The sequence below is a fragment of the Brassica napus genome, chromosome C3, assembly GCF_020379485.1.
Source record: "Brassica napus cultivar Da-Ae chromosome C3, Da-Ae, whole genome shotgun sequence".
Lineage (NCBI taxonomy): Eukaryota > Viridiplantae > Streptophyta > Magnoliopsida > Brassicales > Brassicaceae > Brassica > Brassica napus.
Window position 1 is genome coordinate 29,236,837 of NC_063446.1, and position 16,994 is coordinate 29,253,830.

Sequence of the window (16,994 nt, forward strand, 5' to 3'; positions counted from 1 at the left end):
TTCCTAAGACTGAAGTGGGAAAGCTAGAGTTCTGTGAAGGTTGTGTGCTTGGAAAGACACATAAACTGAGTTTTCCTACAGTTCAACATACTACTAAAGGCATCCTAGAGTATGTACATTCAGATCTTTGGGGTTCTCCATCAACTCCGGGAAGTCTTGGAGGTTGCAAGTATTTCATAAGCTTCATTGATGATTTCTCTAAGAAAGTGTGGGTCTATTTCCTACATACTAAAGATGAAGCGTTTTCTAAGTTTAAAGAATGGAAAGAAGCAGTTGAAAGCCACACAGAGAAAAAGATCTAGTGCATGCGCACTGACAATGGCTTGGAATTTGCAACAATAGATTTGATGAGTTGTGCATAACATCTGGAATTAAGAGGCATCGAACCTGCAACTATACGCCTCAACAGAATGGGGTTTCAGAACGTATGAACCGCACCATCATGGATAAAGTGAGGAGTATGCTAGTAGAAACTGGATTGGGACAAGAGTTTTGGCCAGAAGCTACTTCTACAGCAGTGTATCTGATAAACAGGACACCATATTCAACCATAGACTTCAAGCTTCCAGAAGAAGTTTGGTCTGGGAACAAGCCTGATTTATCACACTTGAGAAGGTTCGGTTGTACAGCCTATGTTCATGTTACTCAAGAGAAAACGAAGCCTAGAGCCGTGAAAGGAGTTTTCGTGGGTTATCCCTTTGGGGTTAAAGGTTACAGAGTTTGGATTCCAGAGGAATTAAAGTGTACTACAAGCAGGAACGTTGTGTTAAGAGAAGATGAACTCTACAAAGATGCGCAAGCAAGTAAATCAACAGATGAAAAAGAGAAATCAGTTAAAACAAACAAGCGAGTCAAAGATTCTAAGAGGAAGGTCTCATTCAGTCCCAGTCTGATACGTGGACCTAGTGGTCCTAACTATGAACATGGAGAAGCATCTGATCCTGGAAATACTACAATATCTCAACAAGAATCAGATTATTCAGGAAGTTCAAGTGAATCAGAAAGTGACCATGAGACAGAGGGTTTAACGTTTGTTGAGGACACTGAATCTGCGAGTTCTATTGATAACTACATGCTTGCTAGAGACCGTGTTCGAAGGCAGAATGTGAGGCCACCATCGAGATATGAAGATGCAAATTTGGTTGCTTATGCTTTAGCAGTGGCAGACGACATTGATAGGGAAGAACCTAAATCTTTTGAAGAAGCTAAAAAGAGTAAAGACTGGAAGCATTGGAGTAATGCAGCAGACGAAGAGATGGATTCTATAAACCGAAATCACACTTGAGACTTAATCGAACGGCCAAAAGTTTAAAAGACCGTGGGCTGCAAGTGGATTTTCAAGTATAAGCCTGGTATCCCTGGAGTTGAACCTTGTCGACATAAGGGCATGCTAGTTGTAAAGGGATTCTCACAGAAGGAAGGAATTGACTACAACGAAATATTTTCACCAGTGGTCAAGCACGTCTCAATAAGACTGATGCTTTCAATTGTGGTGAATAGAGATTACGAATTGGAACAGTTGGATGTCAAGACTGCGTTTTTACATGGAAACCTAGATGAAAAGATTCTAATGGATCAACCGGAAGGTTATGTGAAACCAGGCGATGAGAACAAGGTGTGTCTTCTAAGGAAATCAGTTTATGGTCTAAAGCAATCTCCTAGACAGTGGAATCTTCGTTTTGACACATTTATGAAGAAGGAGAAGTTTCTACAGAGCGATTACGATTCATGTGTCTATATGAGGAACGTGAATACTCCAAAGGCTATCTATCTACTGTTGTATGTTGATGATATGCTAATAGCTTCAGGAGACAAGACGGAGATTCAGATTATGAAAGACAGTCTGAGCAGAGAATTCGAAATGAAAGATTTGGGAAGAGCTTCCAGAATTCTTGGAATAGATATTACCCGAGACAGAAAGAAAGGAACCCTAGTACTATCTCAGGAAGCCTACATTGAGAAAGTACTAAAGAGTTTTGGAATGGAAGATTCTAAGCCAGTCACAACTCCATTGGCGACTCAATTCAAGTTGAAGAGTCTAGCCAAGGTAGAGGCATTAGAACAAGCTACTAAAATGGATGGAGTTCCTTACGCAAGTTCTGTGGGGAGCCTAATGTATGCCATGATAGGCTCCCGACCAGACTTAGCTCACGCAGTGGGAGTTGTGAGCAGATTCATGTCCAAACCAGGAATGGGTCACTGGTTGGCAGTTAAGTGGATTCTGAAATACTTGAGGGGTGAATCTAAAACCAGTTTAACGTTTGTTAAGAGTTCAGTGTATTCAACTGAAGGTTTTTCAGATTCAGTTTATTCAGCTGATTTAGACAGACGGCGTTCAGTTACTGGTTACGTGTTTAAAGTTTGGGGTAATACAGTTTCGTGGAGATCAAATTTACAGCCAGTTGTAGCTCTATCGACTACTAAGGCAGAGTATATGGCACTCTCCACAGCAACCAAAGAGGCAGTTTGGTTAAAAGCTATATGTGAAGAACTAGGTCTACAGACAGGCAGTGTCAAAATGCATTGTGATTCACAGAGTGCCCTAGCTCTAGCAAAGAACAGAGTATTTCATGAAAGGACTAAGCATGTTGCAAACAAGTATCACTTCATCTGTGATATTGTTGCTCAGGGGGATATTATCCTACACAAGATTCACACAAGCAAGAATCCAGCTGACTTCCTAACTAAAGTGTTACCTGGTCCGAAGTTCAGACTTTGTTCGGAGTTGGTGAACCTGTTCTGAAGCAGAAGCGGCTTCGGGTAACGATGTGTCTCCGTTGTTGGTTACCTCGCAAAACAAAAGGAGAAAGTGAGGTTAGATAACATATACAAATCATTGAATGTTATCAAATTTTACGGTTCTCAAACCAACTTGAAGATCAAAGAAGAATTCGTTACCCGAGTATTGGAAGCGAGGTGGAGTTCTCTGGGTTGCTCAGTTTCAGGTGGAGTCTCTTCGGATTTCCTGAAACAAAGAAAGATCAGAGTCAGAAAGGGTTTTCTAAAGTCAACTTCAGCTCATCAGAAAAGTTTCAGAGTTTCATCAGAAAAGAGAAGAGTCGAAGAAGACTTATTTTTTTGGTGAAGGAAAGGTCGAAGCTTTGATGTGAGAAGGTTGGTTTTCATGAGTTCTGGTTCAGATCTGGTACATGCAGAGTCAGTCGAGGTTCGTCGGTTCATCTTCTCGGTCATGCAGAGTGTTCTGATCAGGAGGTGTGTTGGGTTCTTCGGGAATTTGCAAGAACAGACAGAGAAAGGTCAGTCAGATAAAAATCTGATGAGAAGTTATTTTTTGAAGCAAAATAACTTAGAAGAAGAGAAGAGACACAGAGAATACCTGTTGATACATGGGTTCTCAGGTGATAGAGGAGCATCGTAGACGCTCCAGTAGTCGTCGGAAAGAGACGCAGAACAGCAGAGGCGATGAATCGCCTTAGAGGAAAGGGAGATAGACACGAAGGCTAGGGTTTCGTAAGAGAGAGACAACATTTTGGTGTTCTGTCTGAAAGGTGGAGATTGTGGGTTTAGTTCAGCCAAACTCCGAGTGGGCTTCTTTGCGCGGCCCGTCTCTTCTATAACCTGCAAAAGGATCAAGCCCAAGTCTCAAGCCCATTGCTGTCGGATTCATAATTGAAACGTTGTGTTTCAATCCAAGAGAGATCAAGTGGATAAAGGTTGTTACAACGGCCGGATTCAGAGGAGGAAGAGAAGACGATCGAGAGATAAGATCGAGGAAGAGAGAAGACGACTTAGCTCGAGATCACGAGGTTGAAGTTCGACGGAGTTACGAAAGCGGTATACGATCAGTCTGGATCATTCCGGCGGTGACTTTCCGGCTTCATAGAGGAAGTGATAAGCTCGCTAAACTCTCTCTTGTATTGCTCTGTTTTGGTGTTGATACGCCATTGTTGTTGAGCTTGTAACCTTGATCAAAGATCTGATAGTGAAGTATTTGAGGGATGCCGTTCCCTCTCCGGTGAGTAGATCAGCGAACACCGGGTGAACAAAACTCTTGTGTTGTTCTTTGATTGCTTTCTTTGATCGCAAACCTGAAACCAAAATCAAACTTGAATCAATCACACACATTAAGCAAGATTTAACCTAAGAAATCGGATCTAAATCTCTACATACTCTTTAATTTTATTGTATATGTTTTATTATTACATTAATAATATATAGTGACTTTTTTTATATATTTTATTTTTTATTAATTGTTTTTGCATTGTACAGTTTGATATAATAAATTCATAACTGAAATAATTAAATAGAGAATCTTCTTCAAAATATGTTTTGAAGGTATATAGATGTAGATATTAAATTTTAACATATGCTAATAATTTTAATATTTTTATAAAATATTCAATAGTTTACAAATTTTAACTCGTTTTAATGGTGAATGATAATTTATTTAAATAAAATTATTATGAAAATTAAGTGGGTTAATTTATCAATTTAATATAATTTATATTTAATTCATAGAATACTTCTATTTTAATATAATATAGAGTATAATTTTAAAATTTATAAAATAGCATATAATTTATTTATTTTTATCACAAAAAATAATTAATGTTAATTTATAATAATATTGTATTGCTAATTATGAAATTAATTGATGCATTTTTATGAAATTTTAAATTTTAGTAGTATTTTGTTAGATTTTTCTCAATATATTTTTTTTAAGTGAAAATAAAATTTAATTTTGTAGTTAATTGGTTGTTATTAATATCTTTATTGATTATTAAAAATTTCTAGGAATGTTATATATCCAATTGATTAATATAAATAATCAAATATGTCATATTATATAATTAGCTAAATTATCCTCCTATAACTTATCAACCGTACATAAAATAGTGAATTTATTTTAATAGAATACTAGATTTTAATCCGTACGTCCGTGCAGACATTTTTTTATTTTATAAATGTATTTGATATTATTACAAATGTTTTAAATATATAATTTCTATTTTAATGTTATATATTGTGTAACTTTATAATATTATTGTTTATACTTTTTATTCGGCTTTATTAATATATAGTGATTTGTTCTTTGTTTAATACATTTTACTTTGTTATTAGTTTTTATTACTTACTAATATATTTTCGATTTAGGTACTATAAAATAACAATCTGAAATATTCAAATAGAGAACTTCTTTCAAAATATGTTTTCTTTAATTTATACATTTTGCATATAATACATTTTTAAAATTTATTTATTTATATTATATAAAAGAAATATGTTTAAAATCATTTATATTTACATGTTGTGTTTAAAAAATATACTTTAACACATATCGTTTTAGTATTTTACGGGATTTATAAAGAAAAAAATATTGTTTTGCTTAAATAATATAGTCCTATTATTTTAGTAAATCTTATACATAGTTGAATCTATCATATTTTTTAGAAAATTTTATTGATATATGATATTTTTTGGACGTTACAAGCAAGTATTAAGTTATATGCGTTTAAAAAAAATACAATATTAAGTTATATTTTTTTAATTAAGAATTCAAAATATTAGATTGTTTTAATTTTTACAACATATATAGTTTGCTCGCGTCTATTCCAATAAAAATATATATTAAGTTTTTTTAATTATAAATTCAAAATATTTGATTGCTTTATTTTTTTGAATTAAGAATTCAAAATATTATAATTAATATAATTTTTTCATATTTAATTCATAAATCAGTTCTATTTTATATAATACAGAATATAATTATAGAATTTATAAAAATATAGTATAGAATTTTATTTTCTTGTTTTATAATAAAATTTTAGTTAACACTGATTTATAATAGTATTATATTACTAGTTACAAAACTAAATATTAAGTTTTTTAATTATATATTCAGAATATTAGATTTCTTTATTTTAATTAAGAATTCAAAATTTTAGAATTAATATAATTTTGGCATATTTAATTCATAAAACACTTCTATTTTTTTTTATAATACATAATATAATTATAGAATTTATAAAAAAGAGTACAGAATTTTTATTTCTTTGTTTTATAATAAAATTGTAGTTAACAATGATTTATAATAGTATTATTTTATATGTTATTAAAAATATTTAATTTTTTAGGTAAGATTTTGTTAGATTCTTTTTCAACAGATTTTGCTGTAATAAAAAAAATCAAATTTATAATTGGCGTATTATTAATAATCAAATATGTCGTATTAACTACTTTTTAAGTGATCTATTAATAATCCTACTATGACTTATTAATACTAATGCGATTTATTTCTCTCGTTAATGAGGACCAATGAGTGGTGCAATATCCACTTCTAAGAACAATTTTCTCCATAACACCGCATCTGCCTCATTTTTCTTCGTAAGCCATTTCTCCATCGCACATATATATCCTGAAGATTTAACACGGCAAGATGCTCTTCTTTTAACACTAGATAGAGTAATAATGTCTATAAAAGTGAAACAGCAGAGGTAAACGCGGTCCAAAATTTTCTCTAGTAACATTAAAACAAATAAAGAAGTCTTCTCTGTTCTGTAATTACCACTTCCTTCTCTATCACTACTACTTTTCTATAGCAAATTTTTTTGAAGTATTTCGACATGCCTCATTAATGAAGAATTTATTTCCCAGTGAGTAAGAGCATCAACATCGGAGATCCTTAACTGAGTTTGTTAAAAAAAGTAATGTTGGAGACTCCACAAAACAGCTAAAACCGATCACAAAAGTAGCCAAAGAAGGATCCACTTTCTGCTGTTTATTGTACTGTTTGCAGGCTCCACTGACACGTAACGGCCCGCGATTGGTCCCCTTTTTAATTTTTTTTTTAAATCAGAGATAACAAAAAAAAAAAATTTGTTTTAAGAAACCCAAAAAACGTTTACCGATAATCATGGCCTAATAACGTCAATAACTCTACATGAACTAATAAATTTAAATTCACCTAAGCATGTACATGAAAAAAGCTTGTTAAAACATAAGAACAATTTGCAACTTTTTTTTTTTTTTTTGAGCTTAACAATTTGCAACCTTGAGAACAGAAAGTTGTGCAACATTATTGCATCCATGGTTGGTTTTGGCTAATGAGCCACATCCAAGAAACCCACAACGGCTGCAAGAAAACGACTTGGATGATCGATATATGAAAGGAATAGGTAAGCTTGTATCCTAAACTATATTTCGGATCAAGTCGAGATGTGTTTCCTTACGGGTAAATGTTTGTCTAAGATTATAAGTACGAAATCAAACCGACTTGTTGGTAAATAATTGAAACTGAGACAATTGTCAGTTTTTATAGGGCCAATGCGATATCAAAAAACAAAAAAACAAACAAACGGAATAGCTGTTCCATTCAAACCCATAATCTTTTGTTATTTGTTTTTGTTTTTGTTATTTATACTTTTCCCTTTTCTCCAAAATATCTAGAACGCTTTTTCTGCTATAATTCACAATATAAATACTCTAACAGGTCTATCTATCATTACGATTGATGTGTTATTTTTTAGAACATGTGATCTTCAACTGGTAATGACGCTTTTACTGTGCTTAAATCTAGAGAGGTTCGATCAAAACGAAGCATTTGGGACCATTTCCGTTCACTTTTGAACTTTTGAAGTATTAAGTAGGTACTTTCGATCTTTATTTGTTATTAATTATTATCTTTAAACATTTAACGCGAGTAGTGACTAGCGAGCGTATTTTGCCAAAATTATTGACAACGTATTATCTGTTATAAGGTAAACTTTCAAATGATACTCCACTCCTTTACCAACTCAAGCACTGTGATCATCTACTCATCAAGCACTCTAATCACCCACTCATTTACCAAATCAAGCACCATCTTTATTATTTTATGTATTGTTGTTCACTATAAATACCATCACTCATCTCACTCTTTTGTACACAAAAAAAAACAAGAACAAAAGTTTATAATCAAAGAACCATTACTTCTTCTTCTTCCTTATAATAAACTCTCTCCTTTATATTAGTGTTATTTGCTTCCTACGGGTATTAAATTCTACTCTTATTTAAATTTCTCGATACTATAAATTATAAGTTATTTCATAACACGTTATCAGCACGATCGTTCTGCAATTCGGTAAAATTTATTGTATCATATATACCCTGCTATAATGGTCGGTATACCGCTTGTACTATTATTTATATTATGTTATAATGGCCGGAATACCGCCTATATTATTTATTAATATTTTAATTAATTTATTGGTCGGTCGAGCCACCTTATATTCTATTTATTGTTAACTAGACGGTCGAGCCGCCTTTATTTTCTGTTTGTTGTTAACTAGACGGCCGAGCCGCCTTTATTTTCTGTTTGTTGTTAACTGGTCGGCTGAGCCACCTTATATTTTGTTTATTGCTAATTGGTCGGCCGAGCCGCCGTATAATTTATTTATTATTCTGCATTGACCGGCTGAGCCGTCGCATAATTTATTATCATAACAAAAAATATTTATTCACCATAATTTTTATTTTTATCAAAATTTTATGAAATTTAATAGATTTGATTGATCGTTTAATACGATATTTTCAGACTGATTTTCGGTGCACTCGATTTAACCCCAACGGTCACAAAGAAAAAATTTCAAATTTTTACCCTTTTTCCAACGGTCATGAACAGTGATTTTCATCTATAAATACAACTCATTCTTCACTTCATTCACTCATCCAAAACATTTCATCTCCTCTCAAAATTTTCAAATCGCCATATTTCGGTTTTTCAATCGCAATGAAGATGAGTCGCTTAGCTTTAATTTTATGTGCGATTTATATTTTTTCGGCTATGTATTTTATTTTTGTTGGAGGAACCACTGATAAATATTTTGGCATTAACATCGCCTTATGTTTGTTTACATTATATTTACTTGTTATTGCTTGTATGATTAATGTAAACGGTTTTAAATTACGAAATTCTAAATATATATATATATATATATATATAGTCATTTTAGACGATGATATTAATTTGTCTGATTGTATATATGCATGTTTTAAAGCAATGCACTTTAATACTATAGTCATATGACATATAATATATTAACCATGACTAATGGTTTTACGTCTGCTAAAACGCATCGATCGATGGGTTTATGGGCTATAACGCATCGATCGATGGATATACTAAAACGACTTTGTTTAATTTAATTCTACCAACTGTAATGTGTATCGCTTATTGTTAATTGGTTTGGTTCGGTTAACACTCCAAACAGAAAACACCTTTATAACGTTTAGTTGCGTTACCGATTTGCTCGTATATTCATTGAACCATGCACATGCACACGTGTGTCACCAATATGCTTGTTTGATAATAATACGTTTAGTCAAAGTTATAACACTAAATTGGTTTGTTCAGAAAATAATGATGTTTTTAACGTCACCTTAATATATCAATATTGCGTGTTTCCATTTATGATCATTAAATGAATGAATTTTATGTTTTCTTTTATTAATATGACAAAATCCAAGAAACGGATTCGTGAAATATGCATACCAGATAGTGGAACAACGCACACTATTCTGAGACAAAAGAGATATTTTTCTGATATAAAACCGACAAAAATTGTCGTCAATACAATATCAGGTCTTGCAGACGTGATTGAAGAAACTGGTAAAGCAAACTTTTCTTTGCCGAATGGAACAAAATTTTCCATAAATAATGCTTTATATTCTCCGAGTTCTAAAAGGAATTTGTTGAGTTTTAAAGACATATATCTTCACGGATATGATACTCAGTCTGCAACTGAGGATGGAAAGAAATACATGTATGTAATTTCTGAAATATGTGGCATAAAACACATATTGGAAAAGTTTCCAGAACTTCCTTCGGGACTACATCATACTTACATCGATGAGATTGAATCAAATCTTGTAGTAAAATGGAACCTAGAAGAGTTCACATTATGGCATGATCGCCTTGGCCATCCAGGCACTACAATGATGCGTAGAATCATAGAGAGCTCACATGGTCATTCACTGAAAATCCAGGAGATTTCTCAAGTGAATAAAATGACATGTGTTGCATGTTCTCTAGGAAAATTGATCGTAAGGCCATCGCCAACCAAAATCGATAAAGAATCACCAAAGTTCCTTGAAAGAATTCAAGGTGATATATGTGGACCTATACATCCACCATGTGGACCATTCCACTATTTTATGGTATTAATTGACGCATCCAGTAGATGGTCACACGTTTGTCTATTATCATCTCGAAATGTGGCATTTACGAGATTTCTAACTCAGATAATCAAATTGCGAGCACAGTTTCCTGATTATACTATTAAAAGAGTTAGACTAGACAACGCTGGTGAATTCACATCCCAAGCATTCAATGACTATTGTATGGTAATGGGAATTGAAGTTGAACATTCGGTTGCTCATGTTCATATGCAAAATGGTTTGGCTGAATCTTTAATTAAGCGTCTGCAATTGATTGCAAGACCATTGATCATGAGATCAAAACTTCCAACCTCTGTATGGGGACATGCCATTTTGCATGCAGAAGCACTCATTCGGATCAGACCGAGTGCATACCATAAGTATTCCCCACTACAGTTAGCGTTTGGTCGAGAACCAAACATTTCCCACTTTAGAATCTTTGGTTGTACGGTATATGTGCCTGTAGCACCACCACAACGTACAAAGATGGGACTACAAAGAAGATTGGGAGTATATGTTGGTTGTGACTCTCCGTCAATTATAAGATACCTAGAACCACAGACTGGTGACGTCTTTACAGCATGTTTTGCTGAATGTCATTTTGACGAAAATGTATTCCCAGTTCTATGGGGAGAAAACAAAAATGTTGGAAGTGATATAAAATGGAGTGTATCATCATTGTTATATCTTGATCCTCCTACTAAAGAGTCATAACTAGAAGTTCGACGAATTATGCATTTACAGAGTATAGCTAACCAGCTACCTGATGCATTTGCAGATACCAAGATGGTAACTAAATCTCATATACCAGCTGCAAATGCTCCTGCTCGTATCAAAATGCCAAATGAGCAAGAAAAGGAGGATGACACACGAGAGCCAAAAACACGCCTGAAGCGTGGTAGACCTGTTGGTTCTAAGGATAAGAATCCTAGAAAACAGAAGAAAGCTGAAATATATGATGCACCCAAAATAGCAGAAAATATTTTGGAAGAAATAAATGATAAGGACTCTGATGAATCAGAGCATCATGAATCGAAAGATAATCATGAGATTTCTATTAATTACATCCATAATAAAAAGATATGGAAAAGGAATGAAAATGATGACATTGGTGATGTTTTCTCATATCTTATGTCAAATGAGGTAAATGAAGATACCGATGATCCAGAACCGAAATCCATATATGAATGTCAAAAGAGACATGATTGGAATAAATGGAAAGAAGCAATACAAATCGAACTTGATTCGCTTAACAAACGAAAAATGTTTGGATCTATTGTACTCACACCTGAAGATGTGAGACCAGTTGGGTACAGATGGATTTTCGTTCGAAAACGAAATGAGAAAAATGAGATTACAAGGTATAAAGCTCGCCTTGTAGCCCAAGGATTTTCTCAAAGACCTGGTATTGATTATGAGGAAACATATTCTCCTGTAATGGATGCGATCACATTTAGATTCCTGATGAGTCTAGCCGCTGATAAAAATCTTGAGATGCGTCTCATGGATGTTGTTACAGCTTATCTATACGGATCATTAGATACTGATATCTACATGAAAATCCCTGATGGATTTAAAATGCCATAAGCATTAAGTTCCAAACCTAAAGAGTTATGTGCAATAAAATTGCGAAGATCATTATATGAGTTAAAACAATCTGGACGTATGTGGTACAATCGTCTCAGTGAACATTTAACAAAAGAAGGATATGTGAATGATCCTATATGCCCATGTGTTTTCATCAAGAAAACAACATCCGGATTTGTGATAATCGCGGTATATGTTGATGATCTAAATATTATTGGAACTCAGAAGGAAATACAAAAGGCATCAGAATATCTAAAAGGAGAATTTGAGATGAAAGATCTTGGAAAGACACAGTATTGTCTTGGCCTTCAAATAGAACATTTTCAAAATGGTATATTTGTACATCAATCTACATACACCAAAAGGGTGTTGAAACGCTTTAATATGGATAAATCTAATTCCCTTAGTACTCCGATGGTCGTCAGATCACTTAACATTGAAAGTGATCCATTTCGACCACCTGAGGAAAAAGAAGAGATACTTGGTCCGGAAGTACCATATCTAAGTGCAATTGGAGCGTTGATGTACCTTGCAAATTGTACAGGGCCTGATATATCATTCGCTGTTAATCTTCTAGCAAGATTTAGCTCATCTCCAACACGAAGACATTGGAATGGAATTAAACATGTCTTTCGTTACCTACAAGGGACTATTGATTTAGGCTTATTTTACCCTAAAGATTCAAATGGTCAAATGGTTGGTTTTGCAGATGCAGGATATCTTTCAGATCCACACAAAGCCCGATCGCAAACACGATATGTTTTTACGATCGGAGGCACTGCTATATCTTGGCGTTCTCAGAAACAAACGCTTGTGGCTACCTCTTCAAATCATGCTGAGATCATCGCACTCCATGAAGCAAGTAAAGAATGTGTATGGCTAAGATCAATAAGCCAACACATTTGTTCAGGTAGTGGGATTGACAAAAGTACGGGGCCAACTATTCTATATGAAGACAATGCAGCATGTGTTGCTCAAACGAAGGAAGGATATATCAAAACCGATAAAACAAAGCATATTCTTCCAAAGTTCTTCTCATACACTCGAGAGCTCGAGAAGAACAAAGAGATTGAAGTAAGATATGTCCGATCATGCGACAATGCAGCCGACCTCTTCACAAAAGCACTTCCTACTTCGATATTCAGAAAACATGTCCATAACATTGGAATGCGTCATCAGAAGGATCTATGACTGCTCAATCGAGGGGGAGCTTACATAGTTGTACTCTTTTTACCTAACTATGGTTTTTCCCATTGGGTTTTCCTAGAAAGGTTTTTAATGAGTCAACAAAGACGTTAAGCGAGAGCGGAGAGTGACACCGGTCCCCAAAGGGGAGTGTTACGAAACTTAATTTAATACAAGATGGATGATCAAGGGGGAGTGTTATAAGATAAACTTTGAAATGATCCTCCACTCCTTTACCAACTCAAGCACTATGATCATCTACTCATCAAGCACTATGATCACCCACTCATTTACCAAATCAAACACCATCTTTGTTATTTTATTTATTGTTGTTCACTATAAATACCATCACTCATCTTACTCTTTTGTACACAAAAAAAAACAAGAACAAGAGTTTATAATCAAAGAACCATTACATCTTCTTCTTCTTCCTTATAATAAACTCTCTCCTTTATATTAGTGTTATTTGTTTCCTACGGGTATTAAATTCTACTCTTATTTAAATTTTTCGATACTATAAATTATAAGTTATTTCATAACATTATTATCTTTTTATGGATTTTTGTTTTGTGATGGCTTCATACTTTTATTTTCGCTTTAATTGTTTAATAGCCAAAAAGCAAAATCACATTCTCATAAACTAAGGTTGTATTAGTGTTTGAAAAAGGAAAAGGATTGTACTGATAGCAACAGCCAACAGGCAAGGAGTGTCTTGTCCACGTGAACTTCAGGTGCGCGGTGGATCCCCTCCACATTGCCCTTTCGTGCTTTATTACAAATAAAGATTGTAACTAAGCAGGGCCGGTCCTGTAACTAAGATTCATTACCCTTTCAATTATAACGAAAAAGATGTGATGGGTTCGTCTTTTCACTTCCCCCGTTTTATATAGATTCTTTCCATGTGATTCCTCACTGTTTCTGGAAAACGAAACCACTAGATTTGACTCTCTCTCTCTCTCTCTCTTTTTGAAATCTTATAAATAGTTGAGTCTTGAACTTTTTGTTTTTTATTTTATTTTAATTCACACGTAATCTTCATAGATCTTAAACTAGTTTTGATTAATTTTGGTTGGATTTACGAAACGTAAGTTCTATTTTCCAAAAGTAAGATTTCACCTTAAAACTGGAATCAATATAAATTTATTGGTAAAAACTCTCCTTAATGTTGTGACGATTTAAGTATTATCAGGTAGACTCCAAAAACAGAAAACGGTACTTTTGTGTGGTTCTTATATCTATTTTAGAAGCTTGCAAGGCTGCGCGCTTTTTTTATATATTCTTAGTTCAGAACTATCTTTGTTGTTGTTTTGACGTCTTTTCTGAAGGAATTGATAAATCTTTTTCAAAGCTCTAATTTTTCCTTTTCTTTCTTGTTGTTGAAAGATCTTTGATTTATTCAATACACATTTCAAGATAAATCACCAAAACCTAATTTAAAAGGGTAAAACAAAATAAAGGATGGAATCTCCAGATGTTTCATATAAAACAAAAGAAAAATAAAGATAAAAGCATGATTATCTGTTTGTCTATACTAAGCGGTGGTTTCGTCACTATATAATTCATATAACAAACTTATAGTACTTTTGACCGAAACAAAAAAAAGCAAATTAATGTTTCAATTGCGTACGAAATAAGATTCTCATCGAAAATATAAAAAAAACTTAAGTAATATATAAAGGATTTGAGTTATTCTATTTACAACCGATTGATTTTAAATTGGAAATTTAAGAAGTTTGTCATGGTATCAAAGTCTACATCCCTGACCCACTAATCCAGTCCGAAAAAAACCCGATCATCCCACTAGCTGATGGTCCATGGAAGGTTTAATTTCACCGAGATTGCTAGAAAAATAAAGATTGCTAGAAAAACAAAGCATCGTTTTGGAGGAGGTATGATAAATTCTGCAAGATTAGTGGTTATACGTACTATTATCTCGATGAGGGATGTTGGAAATAAGATCTCATATCAAAAATATGAAAAAGACTTAAGTAATATATAAGAGACTTAAGCTACTCTATTTACTGTCGATTGGTTTTAAGCTGGAAATCCAAAAAAAATATCAAATTGGTGACAAATAATAGATATAATTCAGAAATAGTTCGAGTCTCACTCTTGTCTCTAGTCAAAAAGTTCAAAACCAAAAAGGAGAATAAAGTTTGTTCGTTACGGGAGGAAACGAAAGAAGCAAAACTTGCACCACCAAATTAGCAAGAAACACGATTTGGAGCGACTTCTTAAAATGGCACCTTTATTTGAAAGAAAACATGTGGATCGGATATACTTAGAGCATCATTAGCCCACAAACTCATTTGGGTCTCTTAATGACTATTATAATAATAAAATGGTTATAAAAACTTTAATTAAGAGACATCTAGATTTTGTGCTCCAATGCTAGTTTCTTAATCAATGGTTTTTAAAAAAAAAATTAAAGTCAAGAGAAAAACCTCTAGAAAAAGAGCTTCCTTCTGCACCTCATGCTTTGCAACAGCTGCTGGTTTTGGAACCTTGTGATTCGCTACATACATGAAAGACACTCACCACACAGTCATTAAGTGGATTTTGAGACATACCAGGACGAGAGCCATCAGCGATAGCCAATGAGAGCGTCCTAATATGATCCGCAACCACTCTATAAGCCATGTCAACTCTATCGACATCTTCCATACCAACTTTGCCAGAATATGGCCTAGCTCCTGTGGCCTAAAAATGTGAAAGAATGAACACCACAAGTTAAGATTCACTGCAACTAGGGGAAAAGGTTGTTTTTTTTGTTTTTCTTGGCAGTTTTATATTCAATGTATTCAATGTAGCTAGATTCTATACCAGACACAACAACCTACATTGCGCTCTACCATGAAACAACACCTATATATTCCATGCTTGTCAAAAAACTATGAATATTAAGAAAGTTTCTTTGGTCTCATCAAGATGTGTTTGTCACTAACCAAGTGACATGTTCTTGGTTCTGAGTTTATGAAAAGACCAATACCTTGTAGATTTCAATCACTACCAATTCTGAAACTTTCCTACTCCTGCAAGGTCACATGATATTTCTTAAAGACAAAACCAACTTCAAAGAACACATTCATGGAAGGAATCAAAAATACTTGCAGATACCCTTGGACTAATGATCCGAGTAAAAGGATCACCAAGAGTAAAGAGCTTAGCTTTGATCTTTCCATAAGCAGCATATGCTGATCTTAAAGGAAACATCTCCACCATCGTTTTCTGCAATTAGAATCCCAATCTGTTAAGCTAATACACTTTTCTTCAGATTCATTCTACAAAATTAATCATCAAAATCTGAAAAACATTACCCTGATGATTGAAAGTTGGATCAACGAATGTTTTCTAATCAAACCCCAAGCTTCCGCCAGATTACCTGATCGTGAAGAGAGTCTTGCTTAACGACGGAAGAAGCGGCGGAGCAGGCGAAGGCAGTCAGAGACAGCCTGAAACGAGGTCCGAGCAGGTCGCGACACAACTCCGTCGGCGGCTTCTGAGAAGAAAGTTGAGAAACGGTGGAAGCACCAGGAGAAATCGTCGTTCTTCGTCGAGGGAGAGAGAAACTTTTCCTCTGCCCAATAGTAATTAAACTTATGTTTTTAAGAGACGTATCTTCCACACCCTAATTAAGATACGTGCCTAAACTTAATATCTATTTTTCTTTTTCTTTTAATTATAAATTTCATTAAGAGACCCCTTAAAAGACTGCGTTAATGCTGCTCTTAGAAAGATCATGTATAATGGTTTTCTAACAAAAAATCATAAACCATAGTTTACAAAGCAACGTTACTCTTGCATTCATTTATTTTGGTTAGGGCCAGCTACAATATTTTATATGAGAAGTATCTTTTCTTTTGTTATGTATATATTTTTTAAAAAAAAATTTGAACCAGGAGTTATGATAGAAATGAAGTTTGCAAGGATTGAAACCATTCTAGAGACAAAACCCACAAATTTACACTGCAAAAAACTTAAATACAAACCATTACTACTACATGATATCTAAAAAAGACACAAACCAATAAACTGTTCCCTAAATTTATTGCAGCAATCGATGTAGC

At 33.8% G+C, this 16,994-nt stretch overlaps 1 protein-coding gene across 4 annotated transcripts; it reads right to left on the minus strand.

Moving 5' to 3' along the window:
- Positions 1 to 14,574: 14,574 nt before the first annotated feature.
- On the minus strand, positions 14,575 to 16,555 carry LOC106360355 (alanine--tRNA ligase, mitochondrial). Of its 4 annotated transcripts, none has more exons than XR_002657011.2 (4): positions 16,245 to 16,555; positions 15,917 to 16,155; positions 15,372 to 15,627; positions 14,575 to 14,828 (listed from the first exon to the last, which is right to left on the minus strand). XR_002657011.2 is itself a non-coding variant. In XM_022699571.2 (4 exons), exons 2-4 carry the CDS (start codon positions 16,116 to 16,118, stop codon positions 15,400 to 15,402), a joined length of 345 nt encoding a protein of 114 aa, XP_022555292.1. In that variant the 5' UTR covers positions 16,119 to 16,174; positions 16,310 to 16,548; the 3' UTR covers positions 15,236 to 15,399. The 4 variants fall into 4 exon arrangements, 3 of the variants coding, with proteins under 3 accessions (XP_022555292.1, XP_013655496.1, XP_013655429.1); XM_022699571.2 differs by lacking the exon at positions 14,575 to 14,828 and having other exon boundaries at positions 15,236 to 15,627; positions 15,917 to 15,959; positions 16,045 to 16,174; positions 16,310 to 16,548; XM_013800042.3 differs by lacking the exon at positions 14,575 to 14,828 and having other exon boundaries at positions 15,236 to 15,627; positions 15,917 to 15,959; positions 16,045 to 16,155; positions 16,310 to 16,547.
- Positions 16,556 to 16,994: the final 439 nt, after the last annotated feature.